The sequence below is a fragment of the Spermophilus citellus genome (assembly GCF_964194105.1).
Source record: "Spermophilus citellus genome assembly, chromosome: 3".
NCBI classification, from domain to species: domain Eukaryota; kingdom Metazoa; phylum Chordata; class Mammalia; order Rodentia; family Sciuridae; genus Spermophilus; species Spermophilus citellus.
In genome coordinates this window covers 158,186,166-158,206,469 of record NC_138184.1, presented here as the reverse complement: position 1 = coordinate 158,206,469, position 20,304 = coordinate 158,186,166, and the positions used below count along the sequence as shown (strand labels likewise).

At 35.0% G+C, this 20,304-nt stretch overlaps 1 protein-coding gene across 1 annotated transcript in view; it reads left to right on the top strand.

Annotated features, from left to right (window-relative positions):
* Positions 1–20,304, top strand: part of SCIN (scinderin) — an 81,892-nt gene that overhangs the window by 25,725 nt on the left and 35,863 nt on the right. Inside the window, exon 4 of the mRNA XM_081284722.1 lies at positions 6,524–6,673. Within this exon, the coding sequence (XP_081140848.1) occupies positions 6,524–6,673 (150 nt within the window). The remainder of the gene's footprint in view (positions 1–6,523; positions 6,674–20,304) is intronic.

Below are 20,304 nucleotides of genomic sequence, written 5' to 3'. Positions count from 1 at the left end.
ATTTTAGAAACCTCTGGTTTTCAAGGCCAATAATAGGTCTCCCCTCCTCAAATGTGGTGGTTTCTGTTAATTGTCACTTGCTTGCCTTCATGTCTTGTTACTGATAGACCAGACTAATGGCCAGTAACAGGGCGTCTTTTTGCCCTTCTTTCTTCCTTTTCCAATAATTATGCAGAGTAATTTTGTTTTTCTGTAATCGTTTGTTCAGTAACAGCTAATGATAGTTCCACAAACTTCTGCTCTAGAGGGTATGCATAGTCAATATGTACATCAAACCGCTTTCTGCCAAAATTCAAGTGGACTCCATTCCAAATGAAATGGATATTTCCATATTCACAGGGAGTTTTCATATTCCTTCCTCAAAGAAATATGACATTTAGTGTTGAGTTGTTAAGTGCCTTAGGATCTTGGAAGGTAAAAACCTTGTTTGTTTTACAATTTTCAGTGTGTAGCACACTTAAACTGATGAAAACTTATCAGCTAAATTACATGAACATATTACAAATAAAATAGCTTAGATTGTAGTGAAAACTTTTTGTTGTAGTGATATATTATAACCTATCAAATTAGTTCAGAGTTGTTTTTTTAAAGCTCTATGCAGGATTTCTCTTCTTAAGCCTACTCCCTTTAGAAAACAGGATAAGTGGAATTGTAGGAGAGTTTTTTCAAGCACGGTGCCAGGTGAATACAAAGTTTCCCTGTGCACTGACTGGTTAGGTAGTCTTGACCAACTGCCTCTGAATAGAGTAAGTGTTGGGTAGTACAGTTTATTAATAGTACCACATACTTATTTCAGCACAGTAGAGCTCTGTTAAAAGAAGTCCCAAACACATGATCCACACATAGTGGAATAGAAATTGTTTAGATTTAATGATCTATTAAAAATTCTATTTAAAAAAACTTTGGGGAAGGGGTGTGTACTGAGGATTGAACTCAGGGGCTCTCGACCACTGAACCACATCCCCAGCCCTATTTTGTATTTCATTTAGCAACAGGGTCTCACTGAGTTGCTTAGAGCCTTGCTAAATTACTGAGGCTGGCTTTGAACTCACGATCCTCCTGCCTCTGCCTCCTGAGCCACTGGGATCACAGGTGTGCGCCACCATACCTGGCCTTTATTTAAACTTTTTAAAGCAAGTTTTAATGTGCTGTTGCCACCATTGAATAGCTATATTTGCATAGAAAATTAATTTAATTAAATGAAGATGATGTTTTAGTGTGACTAAGCAATTCTGACTTTTGACACTTTACAATTGAAGTCATTATTTTCTTGCATTTCTTGACAATCAGCCACTGAAAAATAAGACTAGTAAGAAAATATGTCACTTGTATATAATGGCAGCATAAAATAAGATAGAAATAATTAAATAATAAGTAGCACACAAACCATTCATTTTCATGACAAATATTTTGTAACACTTTGTTTAATGATTTAGTTATCTTTGAGTTCAAAGTAAAACTTCACTTTTAAGGTTTTTCTGTTTTTATGAGTATTTCCTACATGTTTTTTACTATTTTAAAGGTAGAGATGGTGGTCTCTAAACAATGGTATTTTCTATAATGTGAATTGATGCATACATAAAATCTTCCAATCCAAAGTAATATTATGAGAAATATTTTAGACTCCATGGAATATTATAAAATTCTATGTTAAATAATAATTATGCTTATGAAATTCTCATTATCTGCAAAACATCTTAATCACATTTTATCAGGCTTCCCTGATACTTTAAAGATGCTAATAAAATTTAGTGGGATTTTATATAATCTCTTTGAAGTAGATGAGAGGTAATTTCTATAACTAAGGTATCAAGAACATAAACATTTGTAGGATGTTCATATAAGATAGTCAGTTTTGAAAGTTGCTAATAAACCTGAGAAATCTTAGAGCTCACTTCTGATCTACTGTTCATATTTCAGTGTGATATAAAATATAATCCTTGGATGTTTGCTTTCTCAGACCTTCTGAGAAAAGAATTATTTGTAAAATACTATGAAGTAGGAGAGGGAAAGGAATCTAAGCCTAGACCCTGGGCTCTCTTTGGCAGAGTGACCTACTGGGCACCTAATTGGATGTTGTGGATTCCCTGCTATGTGTGCCCAGGGTGGCCAGCAATGGTTCTAATGTGGTTGGATACTAGAGTCTCCTGGAGAGCTTTCAGTTAAGCAGTCATCCAGAACCTGAGGATCTCTAAGGATAGTGCTCACATCTCTGTACTTGAATGCTCAGTGACTACGAAACCACTTTTTTGCTCTTTATGACTGCTAAACTTGGCAGGATATTCAGATGGTCTCCATATGTGAGCTTCATGTTCCAATACCCAGATGTAGAAAAGAGGTTGGAGAGGAAATAATGCAAGTGTGCTTTTCCTTAGAGATAGGAAAGAAGTACACCGGGACCTTATTGAATAATTAAGTCACATTCTAGAATGAAAAGAATTACAAGGCATAGTCCTTTTATTTTTTAATAAAAGTTTGAAATCCTAAAATGTACAGTTTATTCTTAAAGAATATTAGGTCAGTCAGAAACGGGCAAAGTAGGGGTTTTAAAGAGACGGTCCCAGGCCTACATTGTTTAATGCTGTGTCCCCAGTACCCACAAAAAAAAACCTCCCTGGTTTAGGCACACGGTAAACTGGCTTTGAATGAAAAGATGAGTCTGGAATAAGCAATCAGAGAAAATAGTCCATCTCTCTGGATGCTTGGGTACTTGCTCATTTATTTTGCCATTACTAATTTACTATTCTTTTTAAAAATGGCAAGCATACAGTTACAGAAGATGGGAGGGGAGGGGAGGGGGGATAGTAGAGGATAGGAAAGGTAGCAGAATACAACAGTTACTAATAGGGCATTATGTAAAATTGTGGATGTGTAACCGATGTGATTCTGCAATCTGTATTTGGGGTAAAAATGGGAGTTCATAACCCACTTGAATCTAATGTATGAAATATGATATGTCAAGAGCTTTGTATTATTTTGAACAACCAATAAAAAATAAAAAAAAAAGAAAAGCAGAAAGTGACAGCCTAGGTCAAGCTCCCTCACATTTAACCACTATGCTAACTACCTCTCCATGCTTTAATGAAACGGGTGGAAATTGAACACCATGGGTTTTGCAAACATATTTTTAAGTAAAGTTTTCTGTCAGTCAATCTCTCCTTGATATTCTTTTATTCATCCCTTTATCCCCAACATCTACCTCATAATAAGTACCTAATAAATGAATGTGACATATAGGAAGCTTTCTTTTTGAATATTCAGGCCCCCCATCATTTAGAACTATTCATCCTTAAATATCTTTTTTTCTGTAAATACACATTTTGGTTTCTACTTAAATATAACTGTATTATTCTGTAGCTTTATTTTATTCTTACTGATATACTAGTAATTTTCTGCATCAATATTAAAACGTTTCCTCAATTTTGATTCCCTGAAGAAGAGTCCACAAGTATCCATGTAATGGTATTTAATAGCTCTCTCTCTGTTGATGGGCATTTGTTTCGTTTTATTTCTTTGTTGTTAGAATCGGTGTTTGAATATTTCTCCAGGATAAATTTATAGAAATCCCTGATTTTTATTAGAAATTCTCAATATAGAGAGGTAAATAGGGAGCCTACATCCTGGTAACAAATATTTACCCCTCACACTTCAAATAGAGCTCTAATCTCCAGAGTATACAAAGAACTCAAAAAATTAAACAACAAGAAAACAAATAACCCAATCAACAAATGGGCCAAGGATCTGAACAGATACTTCTCAGAGGAGGACATACAATCAATCAACAAATACACGAAAAAATGCTCACCATCTCTAGCAATCAGAGAAATGCAAATTAAAACCACCCTAAGATACCATCTCACTCCAGTAAGAAAGGCAGTCATTATGAAGTCAAACAATAACAAGTGCTGGCGAGGATGTGGAGAAAAGGGTACACTTGTACATTGCTGGTGGGACTGCAAATTGGTTCAGCCAATTTGGAAAGCAGTATGGAGATTCCTGGGAAAGCTGGGAATGGAACCACCATTTGACGCAGTTATTCCCCTTCTCAGACTATTCCCTGAAGACCTTAAAAGAGCATAAAACAGGGACACAGCTACATCAATGGTCATAGCAGCACAATTCACAATAGCTAGACTGTGGAACCAACCCAGATGCCTTCAATAGATGAATGGATAAAAAAAATGTGGCATTTATACACCATGGAATATTACTCAGCACAAAAAAAAAAACACACACACAAAATCATGGAATTTGCAGGGAAATGGATGGCATTAGAGCAGATTATGCTAAGTGAAGCTAGCCAATCCCTAAAAAACAAATGCAGAATGTCTTCTTTGATATAAGGGGGGAGACTCAAAACAGAGCAGGTAGGAAGAGCATGAGAAGAAGATTACCATTAAATAGGGACGAGAGGTGCGTGGGAATGGGAGAGAGAAGGGGAATTGCACAGAAGATGGTAGGAGACCCTCATTGTTATGCAAAATTACATATAAGATGGTGTGAGGAGGAAGAAAAAAGAGAGACAGAAAAATGTGTCACAGTAGATTGGGTAGAAAGAGGGGAGGGGAGGGGAGGGGGGGATAGGAAGGGCAGCAGAATACAACAGACACTAGTATGGCCCTGTGTATAAACGTGGCTGTAAACCAATGTGATCCTGCAATCTGTACACGTGGAAAAATAAGATTAAGATTACATACCCCATTTGAATCAAATGTATGATATGTCAAGATCATTGTAATGTTTTGAGCAACTAATAAAAAAATAAAAAAAACCCCACACATTTAGGGCTGGGGTTGTGGCTCAGAAGTAGAGCGCTTGCCTAGCATGTGCAAGGCCCTGGGTTTGATCCTCAGCACCACATAAAAATAAATAAATAAAATAAAGGTATTATGTCTGACTACAACTGAAAAATATATTAAAAAACAAAACAAAACACATTTAATTGCTTGATCTGATGCCAGACTGCCCTCAAAAGAAGCTTTTGAATGCTTATATCACACAAATGGTGGGTGCTAATGACCATTCCCACACCTACCAGGCTGGGGTAACTTAAACTTTTTTTTTCTTTTGTTAAACGACATTTAATAGATAAATTGATGATGTATTTCTCATTTTGCATTGGGATTTGCATACATTCTGAATACTGTACTCAAATCTAAAATATATATTTCAATATAAATGGTAGCTAATATCTCTATTATATATCAAATGACTTTCTATTTTTCCATATTTTCTGTTAAAATATAATTTTAATAATTAAGCACCTAATTTTCTCCTATGTATAGTAATTTGTATAACTGATATCTTATTATTAAACATTTAATGTTTCTCTAATACCTCATTGATATATATCAATGAAAATCCTTGTACATGTGGGGTTTTTCTTCTATGAATAATTTATTAAAATAAATTCTAGATGGTGATATTACTGGATAAAAGGTTTTAACTCTTTTTATGATTCCTGATAACCACTGTTAAATTGCTTTTCATATTTTAGTTATTTGGATTTAGCCATTCTATATTTTAAAACATTATGTTGTACATGACAAGTATATGCAACTTGGATTTGTCAGTTGGAGTGAATAAATTTATAAATAAGTAAATTGCTTGACAAAAGTGTTATATCATTTTTATGACCATCAAGAGTATAATGCCTTCTTTTAGAAGAGAGCCTAAATATTTGTTTGTTTGGTTGTTTAAATGTCACAGGCACAGAACTTACGTTCCTCTATGTAGAACTTTATGCTTAAAAAATACCTGGATATTTCATGTGGGTTCACTGCTGACATTAATCTGTGAAATATATAGTTAACTTATGCATAAATTAACAATGAGCTAAAAGTAGTAATCTATAATAACTTTACTTCTTTTTAAAGAATGCTTAGCTTTCATGTGTATGAAATTCTTAATGATGATGAAATTAGTTATACTCCACGTGTTTTGCTTTATTTCCAATTTATTATACCCGTTACTATTAACAATTTTGCATTTCAATAAGAAGGAAATTTTTAGTAAACATTATTATTTCAAGCTTTTATAGTTAATGTTTATAGAAATAATAAACCATAAAATCTGGCAAATGAAGAAAACAATTATAATTACTTAAAATAAACTTAACTTTGAAGAACTCTTAAAAAAAAGAGTATAATGCCTTAACAGATTCTTGACTACTTCTCTGAAATATGGTAGACTTATTATATTAAATTTGAATAATCCATATAAGTTCACTTTTATAAATTATAATTATTGTATTTTATATACAAAGAACACTGAGGCATGTTTTTATATTTTGCACTAAAAATGCTTTCTTTAGAATACTAACAGCCAACAGAATGAGAATATGATATGATTTAAATATATGTATAATTATATGCACCTCACCTGTAGCTAATTTTAATTTTCCTTTCTTATACCTTTTTGGTTTTTCCTAATTAATTACAATAAGTAATTAATTAGGAAGTTAATTAGGAAGTTGAGTGTGCTCCACATGTACTTGAGGCCAAAAGATCTCTCTTTCTTTTAGAAAATTTACCAGTGGTGTGGTTCCTCATGCAACAAATATGAGCGTCTGAAAGCAAGCCAGGTTGCCATCGGCATTCGAGATAATGAAAGAAAAGGAAGGTCTCAACTCATTGTGGTGGAAGAAGGAAGTGAGCCATTTGAGCTTATGAAGGTACTGTGACTAGTGTTATTTGTTACAAGATTATTACCATCCTTCGTGTGTGTGTGTGTGTGTGTGTGTGTGTGTGTGTGTGTGTATGGTGTGTGTACATCAGGGTTATCTGTGTGATGATATTAAGAAAACAGAAAGCTATGTTTTCTTCTTTCATCCCCCGAACAATCATCACAGGAAACGCCAGCCCCTTCTTCTGTGGTATGTGAGGACAAACACATGGGTGACACTTTTATTGGCAATTAGAATACATTTTGAAAGGAAGATAATAATTAAATGCTTCTTAAATTTTTTTAAAAAAATTGCAATGGTTACATCCCATTTTAAAGTTGACAACTGTTTTATTGAAAGAAGGAAATGAGGGGGCTGGGGTTGTGGCTTAATGGTAGAATGCTTGCCTAGCATGTGTGAGGTACTGGGTTTGATTCTGGGCACTGCATATAAATAAATAATAAAGTAAAAGTCCATTGAAACTAAAAGAAAAAAAATGAACAACAAAAAAAAGAAGGAAATGAAATCTTCCACAAAGGAAATAAATATACCAGTATTTTAAATATTTCAGTCAAACCAAGAAGCTGTCTTTAGACACGTTTTTACTACAGCTCCATAGACATACATTATTCACTTAATCATTATTTTATTTACAAAAAATTTAAAATTTGTTCTAATTGGTTATATATGACAGCAGAATGAATTTTGACACATTGTACACAAATGGAGCATAACTTCTCGTTCCTCTGTCTGTACATGGTGCAGAGTCACACAGGTAGTGGAATCATACATGTATATTGGGTAATAATATCTGTCTCATTCCACCATCCTTCCCATCCCCTCAGCCCCTTGCCTCCCCTCAATCCCCTCTATACAATCCAGAGTTCCTTCATTCTTCCCTACCCTCACCCCATCCCACTGTGGATCAGCATTCCCTTATCAGAGAAAATATTGGCCTTTGGTTTTTTGGGATTGGCTTATTTCACTTATCATGGTAACAATTATTTTAATATTAGACAAGAGTTGTGACCAGGCTTTCCATTTTAAGAAAACTTCAGTGAGTACCTTACTGTCCATATTGTATCTGTTCTTGTAAGTAACATTATCATCACAGGGTATAATCATATTCAGATGTCTTGATATATGTTGGCAAATTTATTGCTGTTTATTCACTTAACAAGTATTTATTTGGCTCCTGTAGCCTGCAAGTCTCTAAATGTTTTCACCAAATGCTAATTGGTTGCATAAATGCTGTAGTCCATCATGACCTTTCAGAACTCTGTCAGGCTGTATTTTTGCACTTTTTGAATCTTGTGCATTTAATAGTGGTAGGGGATATCTTTTTGAGTTTTCATTTGTTTAAATTCCTGGGAAATTATGTACTACCCAGTGATGAGCTTAGCTGTTTCCATTTAAATTTTTCCAAAGACTATCTTATAAATATATTTTAGTGTTTTACATAGAGCAATTTAATACATTAGTTTCCTGATCAATGATAGCCTAAAAATCCAGTGATCAAAACTTATATAAGATAATTTTATCAATTATAATGTGTTTAAGATTTACTTCTTTAATAACCCCTGAATACAGACTTTTCTGATGTTTTTAGAAATCATTTTAATTCAGTAGGGAAAAGGCTCAAGGTATAATGCTAAGAGAAAAGGCAAGGTATAGGATTTTACATACCATATTACCTTAATATATAAGTTTATGTATATAAAGCTGTCTATTTAGACAAACATAAATATATGGGAAGAAATAGGTTGAAATTTTACCAGTATTATCTTTGACTCTTTAAATGTGGCTGTTATTTTCTTCTTTATTTGTCCTTGTATTTTCATAATGTCTTTATAATGAGCATTCTTTTTATAATCAGAAAAAAAGGTCATCAAAACAAAATTAAGTTAAAGACGGTTTTACCAGATTTTCAACAGCCAAAATAACACGGTTAATAAATTAGACAATGAAAACTATTCAAAATGAATTCATGATTCTTTAGTATTCTTTCAGGGCCTCTGTTTTAGAGATATGACTAAAACCATTTAAATCTTTCAACTTGTATATTTGGAAGCAAAAGTCTATAAGAAATATTTCTACAGGACTGAAGGCCCTTGTTTCAATGGCTGTATAGCAGTCGTCCTGTATCCATGAGGATGTGTTCCAAGATCCCCAGCAGGTGTCTGAAACCATACACAATACCAACCCTTGTATATACTATATTCTCTCTGATATGTACATACCTATGATAAAGTTCAATTCATACATTATTTATACTAAAAGATTGACAAGAACTAAAAACAAAAGAGAACAGTTATAATAATGTTTTGTCATGAAAGTTATGTGACTCCTCAAAATATGGAATTTTCCGTGTAATATTTTGGACTACAGTTGACCTCAGGGAACTGAAAGTGAAGCCATGAATGAAAGGAGGCTGCAATGATTTGAGGACACTGGTGGAGTGATGGAGAAGGTGTCCTGTTGGCTGTCAGACCTCATCCCTTCTTTTGCATGTTTTGCTGTGGTCACTTAACTCCTTAGAGTCCCTGGTTCCTCATCCTCAAGTCAATATTTAGACAAAGCTGCTTCTGTGATCCCTTTAGGTTGTAATGATCTGATATTCTACCTTATCTCTTGGACAGTAGCTGTATTTAGTTATCAATCAGGTGATACTTTCAGTCTGTTCTGGGAAGCAAAGCCTCTGTGGCTGAGGGGCTTGGCAGTGCATGCCTGCATTTGGTGCCCTTGCTTATTGGATTTTATTCAAAGCTGTGAAAAAAGAAAATTTAAACAATGCATTATGCTGTATTACTAAATTGAAACAGGAAAATGCAAATATGAAGAAAAAATACATTCTTAATTTAGAAAATATTAGAGATAGGAGTAAAAGGACCCGATCCTTAAAATGCCCTGTGTTTCAGAGAATTTTTGTTTGGGGTTTTCAAAAAAATCTACACCTACTGTGTGTCCATATGATACACTCTGTGTCTATAGTACATTGTATTTGAAAGCTGTCACAAGATGAACTGAAAGGAGTGTTCAGTGAGGGCCTTCCTTAGATAGGAAAAACAAGCACTTAGTGGGATTTTTGTTGTAAATGTTGTTTTGTAGGCTGATTATAGGGGTAAGTGGTTATCTGATGAATTAATTGTGTACCTATGATAAACTTGTTGGACTTCTGGGCTTTCTCAGTCCTATAACCTGTAAGGATAGAATTCAAAAAATTCTGAAATTGATTGTGAAAATTAGAACTTTATTTTCACCAGCCTGTTAACTAAAATGTGTCATTTCCTCCAATTGTGGATGTGATCAACAGACTAGATTAGCATGAGCAGTACTTGTGACTTTTTCAGATCACAATGTAGTTACTGTGGATAACCTCCAAATATCTTTGAGGTTTAGTCAAGCTCTGTGGCACACACCTATAATCCCAGCTGCCTGGGAACCTGAGGCAGACCCTGTCCCAAAATTAAATAAAGAAAAAAGGGCTGGAATTCTAGTGGTAGAATGCTTGCCTAGCAAGTACAACACCCTGAGTTCAATCCCCAGTACTATTTTTAAAAAATATTTTGTCATTACTTGGGTGATTGTCACAGATATTAGATATTAGAATTAGATCCTTGCAATATTATTATTTAATGAGGTACTAAAGAATCTCATATTTTAATTTACATATTTCTTAAAAATGTATTTTGAGGGCTGTGACGGTTGCATAGTGGTAGAGCCCTTGCCTTGCAAGTGTGAGGTACTGGATTTGATCCTCAGCACCACATAAAAGTAAGTAAAGATATTGTATCCATCAACTACTAAAAAAAATAGACAAGATATGTATTTTGGTAGTTGCATTCCAACATAATTACAACATATTCAATTGTAATATTTTGTATTTTATTTTATGAACTTAAAAATATTTTTTAATAATGTGAGATAAAAAAAATTTTTTTTAATTGTCAATGTATCTTTATTTTTTATTTATATGTGGTGCTGCTGAGAATTGAACCCAGTGCCTCACACATGCTAGGCAAGTGCTCTACCACTGAGCTACAATGCCAGCCCTTAAAAATATTTTTCTTAGAGTGGGTCCACAGGCTTCAGAAGTGGTCCAAGGTGGTCCATAGTGTGCAGAGTCATGAAATGTCATTTCTTTTTCCGAGACAGATGCAACTGATGATTTTGCTAGAGGAGTCTAAAAATAAACATCTTTCAAATTATTGGTTATATTTTACCTTTGAGGTGATTGGTTTGTAATAAGGATCTTTTAAAATTAACTTTGTCAACTTTGAAAGTCTACACATGAAAGTAATGTTAAAAAAGTAATGTTTAGAAATCAAGGACATTTCAATTAATTATGACCCAATTGTTTTTAGTGCATATTTAATGTTGAATGTTTGGAACATAGTTTTTAGCACATTAAAGTACTTGATACTGAAAAAATGAAAAATAATTTTTCTGAAAGTTTTTAAAAAATTGGTCTTTGGTTCAAGGCACTTCAGGTATCTATTAATCACACTATTATTTCCATGAAAGTTTCTATAAATTTATCCTTTAAACTGGAACACTTTACAGAGTAAAGGCAGTACTCTCAAGATGAGACTTGGAAACAATAGGTATTACCAAAACTAGGAACCAGGGCAGGTTCTCTCTCTTAGCTATATCTTTAGCACTTTTAAAAGCTCATGCACCTAAGAACAACAACAAAATCCTGTATGTGGAAGTAATTAAGGCTTTTAACTAAAGCCACACTTTGTTTTGTACTTATTTTTTCACTATAAACATATTTATCATGAATGTTTGACATAAATTAACAAAACTTTTTTTCATGTTTTTTTTTTCTTTAAAATAATCAATGAATGTGAAGGGAAAGTAAATATCTTATCAGCCCTAAGGCCCTGTTGTTGGCTGTATTCATTCTTTAAACTTTGGGAGGGAAGCTAGAAGATCCCCTGAGGAAAAGATAACTGAGAATCTGATTACGGACTTTCATTTTTAAAAAGATAACACTGGTGAATAGGAGTAACAGAATGAATGCGGGACAGGTTGAAACAACCCAAATGACTAGTTCTTCTACTCCAGAAATACTTTTTAAAATATGTGAAGTTGATAATCACTTTAAGTGCTGAGGCCACACCAGCTGGAAAGATACCACCAGGAGATAGTAAGCAGATGCTAAGTTGTTGAAACATTAGTTTTCTCAATTTTTTTTGAAATATTTTTTAGTTATAGATGAACACAGTATCTTTATTTTGTTTATTTACTACTGTTTTTATAAAATCAAGAAACCTGAGCTGGGGCTGGGGCTCAGTGGCAGAGTACATTTATATAAAAGCCATTTGTATTTAGAGATGGATAATTCATATGTTCTGTAAGTATTTTTTTCTTTGAGTAGATAGTTCTAACTAACTTCTTGAGAAGTAGCAACCAGAGCTGGGACTGGGGCTCAGAGGTAGAGCACCTGCCTGGCACGTGTGAGGCACTGGGTTCCATCCATTTGGGGTAAAATTGGGAATTCATAACCCACTTCAATCTAATGTATGAAATATGATATGTCAAGAGCTTTGTAATGTTGTGAACAACCAATAAAAAAATAATTAAAAAAGTACCACATAAAAATAAACAAATAAAGATATTGTGTCCATCTTCAACAAAAAGAAAGAAAGAAAGAAAGAGTGAAAAGAAAAAAGAAAAGTAGTAACCAAATTTTGAACTCATTTATAATTACTAAAATATTTTTCCACATATTAGTCAGCTAGCATATACTCCAGGTGAAAGCACTGAGCTTTATAAGAAATACAAAGCTGGTGTCTAAAAAGTTGATTCCATAAATAAAATGCATGTTCTTAGGAGTTGTTGGATACCTCCATCTGTAGAATCATCCTTTCCAGGTCAGGCCATCTCCCCAGCAACCACAATAGTCCATCTCTCACTCTCTAGCACACAACCCTACTGTCCAGAGGCTGTGACTGCTTTGCTCAGCTGTTGCCCACAGTCCCAGGGCCGCCTCTTTGGGAACCATCATGGCCGCTGCTGCTCACTGCTTGGAATTAAACTGAATGTGTTCCATGAACTCCAAGGTACTTCACAGAGGTGTAACTTTGGTTTTGAAATCACTCATTATATTGTCTCAATCTTCTCCAAAACTTTACTTCAAAAGGTTGTGCATCAAAAGGCTGTGCACATTTCTAATGCTTATAAAGGTCTTAGGTAGTTTAAATATACAGAGATAGAAGTGAATTTTAATTCTGATAATCGAAGCCTTGGAATATTGACACATTTCAGCATGTAAAATGAATTATTATGAAAACAGATTGGAATTAGGAAACTTAGAATTTTGTCAACGATCCTTAGTTTCTCTGTGGAAGTGTTTGTTTCATAGCATAATCCTGGGTTTACTGGATTTACATTACTCATATTTTAATCTTTTAACTAAAATATAGTTGTACATTTAAATCAGGCATGATGAGTTTAAAATGATATTGCAGAGGGGAGGGAACATTATTTTCTGGGGCATGGTCTTTGATTAGATAAGTCATTCTCCATTTATCTTTGTGGAATAGTGGCAAGTGAGCCAAAGAAATATCGATCATAAAGATGAGGAGCAGTTGTGAAAAATCTCCCTCACAACATTTTTGGAGCAATGTGTACGATATTTTTTAAGTATCCTAAAGCTTTATAGGAAGATAACATAAATGAGAATAAGAATTACATAGCTTCTTAGCATCGGGGAATAAGTATGGATGTTTTGAGCTGCTTAAATGTTAAACCTAGGGCTGAGGTTGTGGCTCAGCTGTAGAGTGTTCGTCTAGCATGTGTGAGGCATTGGGTTCGATCCTCAGAACCACATAAAAATAAAAACAAATAAAAATAAAGATATGTCCAACTACAACTAAAAAAATTTTTAAAATGTTAAGCCTAAAGTTGTTTTGTGGGTTTATAATATCCATACAAAAGAATCACTCATTAAACTGCTTTCTGTTACTGTCTCATTTATTTCATAGTTAGTCAAATCTCTGCGCGTTGTAAGGATGGAAATTTGAGTTGTCAGAGGTATTTATTTGGTCAATAGATATAGTAAACACTTCAAGAGACAACAAAAAAAGTTTTGTCAGAAAAGTACACTTGTCTTTGTGGGCTTTCCAAGTACCTTCAGATTCCTTGTTTATCCTCCCTCAACTTTCCTGGGAAAGTTCTTGAGAAAGTGAACAATGACTTCAATGTTTTGTAATCTCCTATTTCTGTTGCATGGTGCCTGGTACACAGGAAATACTGATCAGGATTTGTCATCTGATTGAAGTCACATGTGAAAGCCAAATGGATTAGGAAGTCCATCGACAGGTTTACCATTCAAAGATGTTTAAGTAAAAGGGATCCAAAATATTTGCCACTCTCTCTAGATTAGTTCTGATCTGCATTACATATATGGAATAAGTGAAATGTCAGGGATGCCTGTAAACAGGAATCTTTCCCTTTCTTCTTTTTGGTGCATTGCAATTAAATCATTTCTTCCATCTTCCTTTATAGCAGCAAAACTTAGTACACACTTGATAGCCAATTACTTATAGTGGCAATTAGTACCTGCTGCAAACTTGCGACCCTTTCTAGAACACTGTAGTTGCTACAGCTGTTTATATCTACCATTTATGGCCCAGCGCTGTTTAAGGCTAGCATTGAATTTAGATGCCTGTTTTGTTTCCCACTGATTTGTCTGATTCGAGAAGGTTTTTCAGAACAAAGATGAAAAATGTGTAGAGTAAGCTAGTTAACCATATGCTGCAATAAAGTGATACTATTTCAAATAACCTTCCTCTTTGTCACACCAAAGTTCAACATGAAGACTTGTGACCTTACTGATAAGGTACCACTTTGATATAATCAGTTCAAATTTATATCACTTGGTAATCATTTCTGAATGAGGAACTTTCCCCTTTAGTTTGCATTGGAAGTGAGGAAAATAGCAATAGGATAATGCAATTCCAAGACTGAATGAATAGTACAGGGGAGAGGGATGGAACCTGGCCCCACAAAATACATATTTAAATTGATAAACTAAAATAAATATTAAACTAGATAAGCTAACATAAATATTACACTAGGATGGCAAGCTTCTGCTCTCTCTTGTTATAATAATAATGATAATACAAAATAAAAACTAATAAAACTTTTTTCAGCAATTTTAGATCATTTTTTATCCCATGTGCTAAGAATTAGTCAAATTCAGATATCAAAAGGACAAATTACTTATCAATGATTTACAATTTCTTACATTAATTTTGTAAATTAATAGTTTTTAAGTATATAATAATAGACAATAATATTGATTTATATTGTTTTCCTCTAACATCTTATTAAAAATTAGCCAAGTACAGTTATTAAAAGGTTGAGTTTTCAAGATCCAGTAATTTTCTTATCCTTAGTTTTATTGTATAATGTGTATTCATTTAATATCATGAGGAAATAGGCTTGTATACTGGAGAGGACTCCCTGAAATGGAGACTATCTAAATTATGCTTCTAAATATACTGCCTTTTCAGAGCCAAGGATCATAGTATGTTGCAGTGGGTTATATTGACAATACTTGTGCAAATTAGGGTTATTAGCAATTAGAATTGCTATTTGGTCACAAGGGTGTTTAATGCATTGAAACTTTAAAGTCACATTGTTTTGAAAAAATGCATTTATTAAAAAAGATTTAAAAATGACTGTGAGGAAAGCATGGCTTGTTCATGTAAATATAGTATTCTGCTTAAAGGAAACTTGTAGAAATTCTTAGTTTTGGATAATCCCATATTTTTTAACTAATTCTGAAAAAAAAATGTACTACCAAAAAGGAAATATGTTAGTGTCTATATACAAACAAGTAAAATCCCTACTAATATATTAGCATATGAAGTCCTATACCATGCATAATTGAGAAATTAAATATTAATGCTATAGTGAATGAATAAACTAAAAGCAAGCCCCTATTTAAAAAAAATGAAGTCAGATTGTGGAGGTGGATTGAAGCAAGCATCAGATGCACTGCAGTTGAATGTTGACATTCACCGTCAAGGAACCTCATTGCTAAGTGATGGCATTATTTCTCTCATCTTGTGTTTTCCCAGGGTAAAGGCAAATGGCTCACTAGTAGACTGAATTTTCTGTTCACTCTTAATCTTTCGAGATGCATTTTTCTTGATACCATGCAAATACTTGTCATTGACACAGGAATTTCATGATCCAGGAAATGGATTTTACTCACAGTAGTGGAGGTAACACCCACTGCCATGACAAATATTCAGTGTTTACCATATGACCTGCATGCACCCTTCTATGCATTTTATAGGGTGAGTTATTTTAATTCTTACAATAATCCTGTATGTGGATACGTTTATAACACCTGTCTTGGGTTGAATCCCTCCCAAAGCTGACTCTGAGACAAGTATTTGGGCAGGTTGTTATTTGGAGTTGATTCTGGAAGCACCAGCTGGAGGTAAACTGAGAACACAGTGTGATAAGTGATTTAATGTGGCAGGACCCAGGGGCTCAGTCCCAGAGGGGCCCTCAGAAACTGTGGAGCACCCTTGAGAATTGGAAGGCTGAGGTAGCTACAGGATTTAGCCAGTAACTCCCTTCCCTCACTGCTAGAGAGTCATTCTTTGGATGTTTACTTTCCAGAAGCCCCAGCATGCCTTGTGGTGGACATGTTCGGCCCCATGGCTGGATGATGCCATCAGACAGAGAGGAGAAAGCTTACCTCTTTAAGATACAAGGTGCAGATGGCCTCTAGGTAGAACAAGAGAGGTATGGGCAGAGCCCAAGAGGGTCTGCTCCATCCTTACTTTATAGATGAGAAATCTATAAAGAGAGGCTATATAATTTGTCCAGATGGGAATGAGAATTAGAGATCAGTGAATCAACAGTCAGGCAGCCTTCCTTCAGAGCCTACATTCTTTTTTGTTGATGTTGTTCTTTTTAGTTATATACTACAGTAGAATGTGTTTTAATGTATTACACATACATGGAATATAACTTCCCATTCTTGTGATTGTACATGATATGGAGTTACATTGGTCATGTATTCACATATGAAGTTATGTCCAATTAATTCTACTGCCTTTCCAATTCCCATCCCTCTCTCTTCCTTTCATTCCCCTTTGTCTAATACAATGAACTTTTATTCTCTACAGCCCCCATTGCACATTAGCATCTGCATATCAGAGAGAACATTCTGCCTTTGGTTTGGGGGGACTGGCTTATTTCACTTGGCATAATAGACTGCTTGATGAAATCAGTGGATAGATAGACTGTCACAATAGACTTCTTGATGAAATCAGTCAATCAGGATAAGAGCAAATAACAAGAAAATGTAAGTCCATAATGAAATGTATGTACGAAGTTCAATGGTGGAATTGTAACACAAAGAATTATATCAGGGATATGCAGGGTCATGTCAAAGAGGGAAAAAATGCTTTGAACAGGGGAAGGTTGGACTCTACATATGTAAGAGTGAAGAAATATGGAAAACTTAGCTTTTGTTGAGTTCTCATGATATACCAGTGATTGTAGGAATCCCTTCATATACATTATTTCACTCATATCAATTGGGTGGTATTCGTTATTTCACCATTTTCAGTGTGGAAACAGGACCGCGGAGCCTCACAGTTGTGCACTCTCTAGCCCACTCTAGATGAAGGGTGTGTCAAAAAGACAAGGGAGTGATCCACAGAAATGAGGAAACTCAAAGGCAAATGTTGCCAGAAAGAAATGTCCAAAATGGGCTTGAGGTCTTACCAGAAAAGATCTAAAATCTTTTCCCAAGATATGCTCTGAAGCAGTTTCCAGACCACCAGGCCCTGATAACTTATCCAGGGGACATGTGCTATGGAAACGAATGTGAACATCAGGAGTGCTTGGCTGACCTGCTGTGATGGTTGTGATGTGTGAACTAGGTTGGCAAAGCTGATGCCACCAACACTTGAATCATATCTCCAAATGAGACTAAGCAAACTTCAAACGTACAGTGCTTGGCCAGCACAATAAACAAACCAGAATCTCACCCAGACCTTGGCATTCTCTTTTCTTACTTCCCAGATGGTTCTAATATGCAGCCAGTGGCAACTGCTCTGGTTTCGTAAGTTGATGTTCTGGCTGAGATATTCTAATAACTTGTGAGTTAGCTTTCTATGTTAAAATGACTTATAAGTCAACTTTCTCAAATCCAGCTATTCATCTGTACTAGCCACATTTCAGGGGCTCAGTTGCAAGAACTAGCTAATGACAACTGCTGGAAGGTGCAGGTACAGACATTGGTGCAGAAAGTTCTGTTGAGAGCAGTGCATGATGATTGGGTAGCTTACTCTCTTGCCAACACTTGGTCCTTGTATCCAAACTTTTGTATCAGATCACATGCTTTCTTTCCTCAGAAATACCTTCACTCTCTACCTGATTATCATATTCTCTTCATTTGTTGTATCACTAAAGAGACAAAGTGCTTTAGAGACAGGGAAGCCCATCACTTGAGAGAGCAGAGAGCAAAGGCTGGGATCTCTCGTCCAGATGGGGTGGAGCTGGCAACGGGGGGACACAGCCCTTCCTCAGAAGTGCCTGGGTTTTCTATCAGTGTGGATCTTCCCTATTATCAAATATTTGTCTACCTAAGACACAAAACGCCTTGCAGCAGGTAAATATACCATACCAACAAGGCCTCACTTCACATTTGCAATTTATTTCTATGTTCCATATGCTTGCAATCTACTGATTGTTTTTCAGGTAGGGAAGAAAAATAAGAGAAATTACTGAGTAGTTAAAATGTTTGCTCTTGGAACCTTAGTGTTTGTTGTGCTTATTGTGAAAATAGAAGGAGAGCCATCCACACTAAAATGATTAAGATAAGAACAGGATACCTCTTTTTGTACATAAGGAGCTCTTAAGTTGGAGTTGAGAAAACTCAGGATTTACATCCTTGCTGTAGTATTTATGAGATGATCTAAGGGCAAACTCCTAAGTTCTCTCAGGCCCGTTTTCCTAATCTATCAAGCTAGTTTCATCATGGTACTTACTGGTCTTGTCAGAGTTGTCAAGAAGCACCTAAGACCCTCTGTGCTAATGGGACTCAACAGCAACTTGGAACATTTTTATGCACAGTGATCTGGAGTTTTGAATTATATATTATCCTTCTCTAGGTCACATATTACCTCTCTTTTCTTGATGCATTTCAAATACTGAGTATAATGTGGGCAAAATCTTGCTTGTTTTTATAAATTAGGAAAAGCTCATGTTGAGAACCACCAAGAGTTTAAGTTTTGAAATTTCATGTCCAAAATAGGAGGGGTGCCTAAAAGGTTAAAAATAAATAGATAAAAACAAATACACTGTGAATAAGGATTGAAAGGGTATAGCAATTTGTGCTTAACTTCCTGGTCCTTTATTTAAAAAAAATTTTTTTTCACATAGGTATTGTGTTCTGAAAGAAAAATAACCACCCTGGGTCATATAAGAGAAAAAAAAAAATAAAACCACCAAGGATACTCCTGACATAGGCAGGCCAGGAGAACCAAGAGATTTTAAGCCACAAAATTGTTTATCTGAGGCTAGAATTCTTCGTTTGCTCTAGTTATTTAATACACATTTCTTCTGATTTACTTTGAACTGAACTCTTGTTGTAGGCAGAGTAAGTAGCAGAAAAGAAGGTTGATTTAGTCAGAAAACAAAATTATATTTCTACAACTTTCTAACTTCTTTAATGTCTTCTGTTGCTAAACATTTCCAGAGTTTAGACTAAGAAGACCAGGGAGAAGAAGGAACTAGGGGTTGCAGAAAGCCACACCATTCTGAACAGAATGTGTGCTGCATGGTGTAATTGCTGCTATTGGTCAGTCTGAATGGGAGAATGAACATCATCCCTGTACCATCTCTGCTCTGAGAGAACTTCTACTTATTTCAGATGCTAAATGATATAAATCAAGAAGGGCTTCGGAAGGACCTGGCAGAGGAAGCAAGAGGTGAATTAGTTAGGAATACATATTTTGGCACAGAGTTCCAATTCTGTTTGTCACTTACTAGCTGTATGACCTTGGGTAAAGTACTTAGCCTGTTATACCATGCATGAAAGGGGATAGTAACTGTGCCAACTCAGGGGGTTGCTATGAAGATGAAAGGACTTAATAAATGGAAAGCACCTGGAAAGGTGCCTTGCAATATGTAAGCATCTGTTAAATAAAACTCAAGAAATGCCTGTGGCATGGCACATATGGCACTAAAAGCTTTAATTGAATACATATAACATCCAGTGAAAGGCAACAAATATATTAATACGTTCCAATATATGTGGTTTAGACAAAAGCAATACTGCATATAAAAGGGTAGTTTTCAAAAAAGTAAATCATGTATCTCATACAAATATAGAGTGATCGTAGTCAAATATCATATGTGGGCTGGAGATGTGGCTCAAGCGGTAGCGCGCTCACCTGGCATGCGTGCGGCCCGGGTTCGATCCTCAGCACCACATACAAACAAAGATGTCGTGTCTGCCGAATACTAAAAAATAAATATTAAAAAAATTCTCTCAAAAAAACAACAAATATCATATGTAACTCATGTGTTAATAAGGGAAACAGTAAGATATTTTAACTAGTTCAAAGAAGAATTAAGGGGCTGGGAATGTGGCT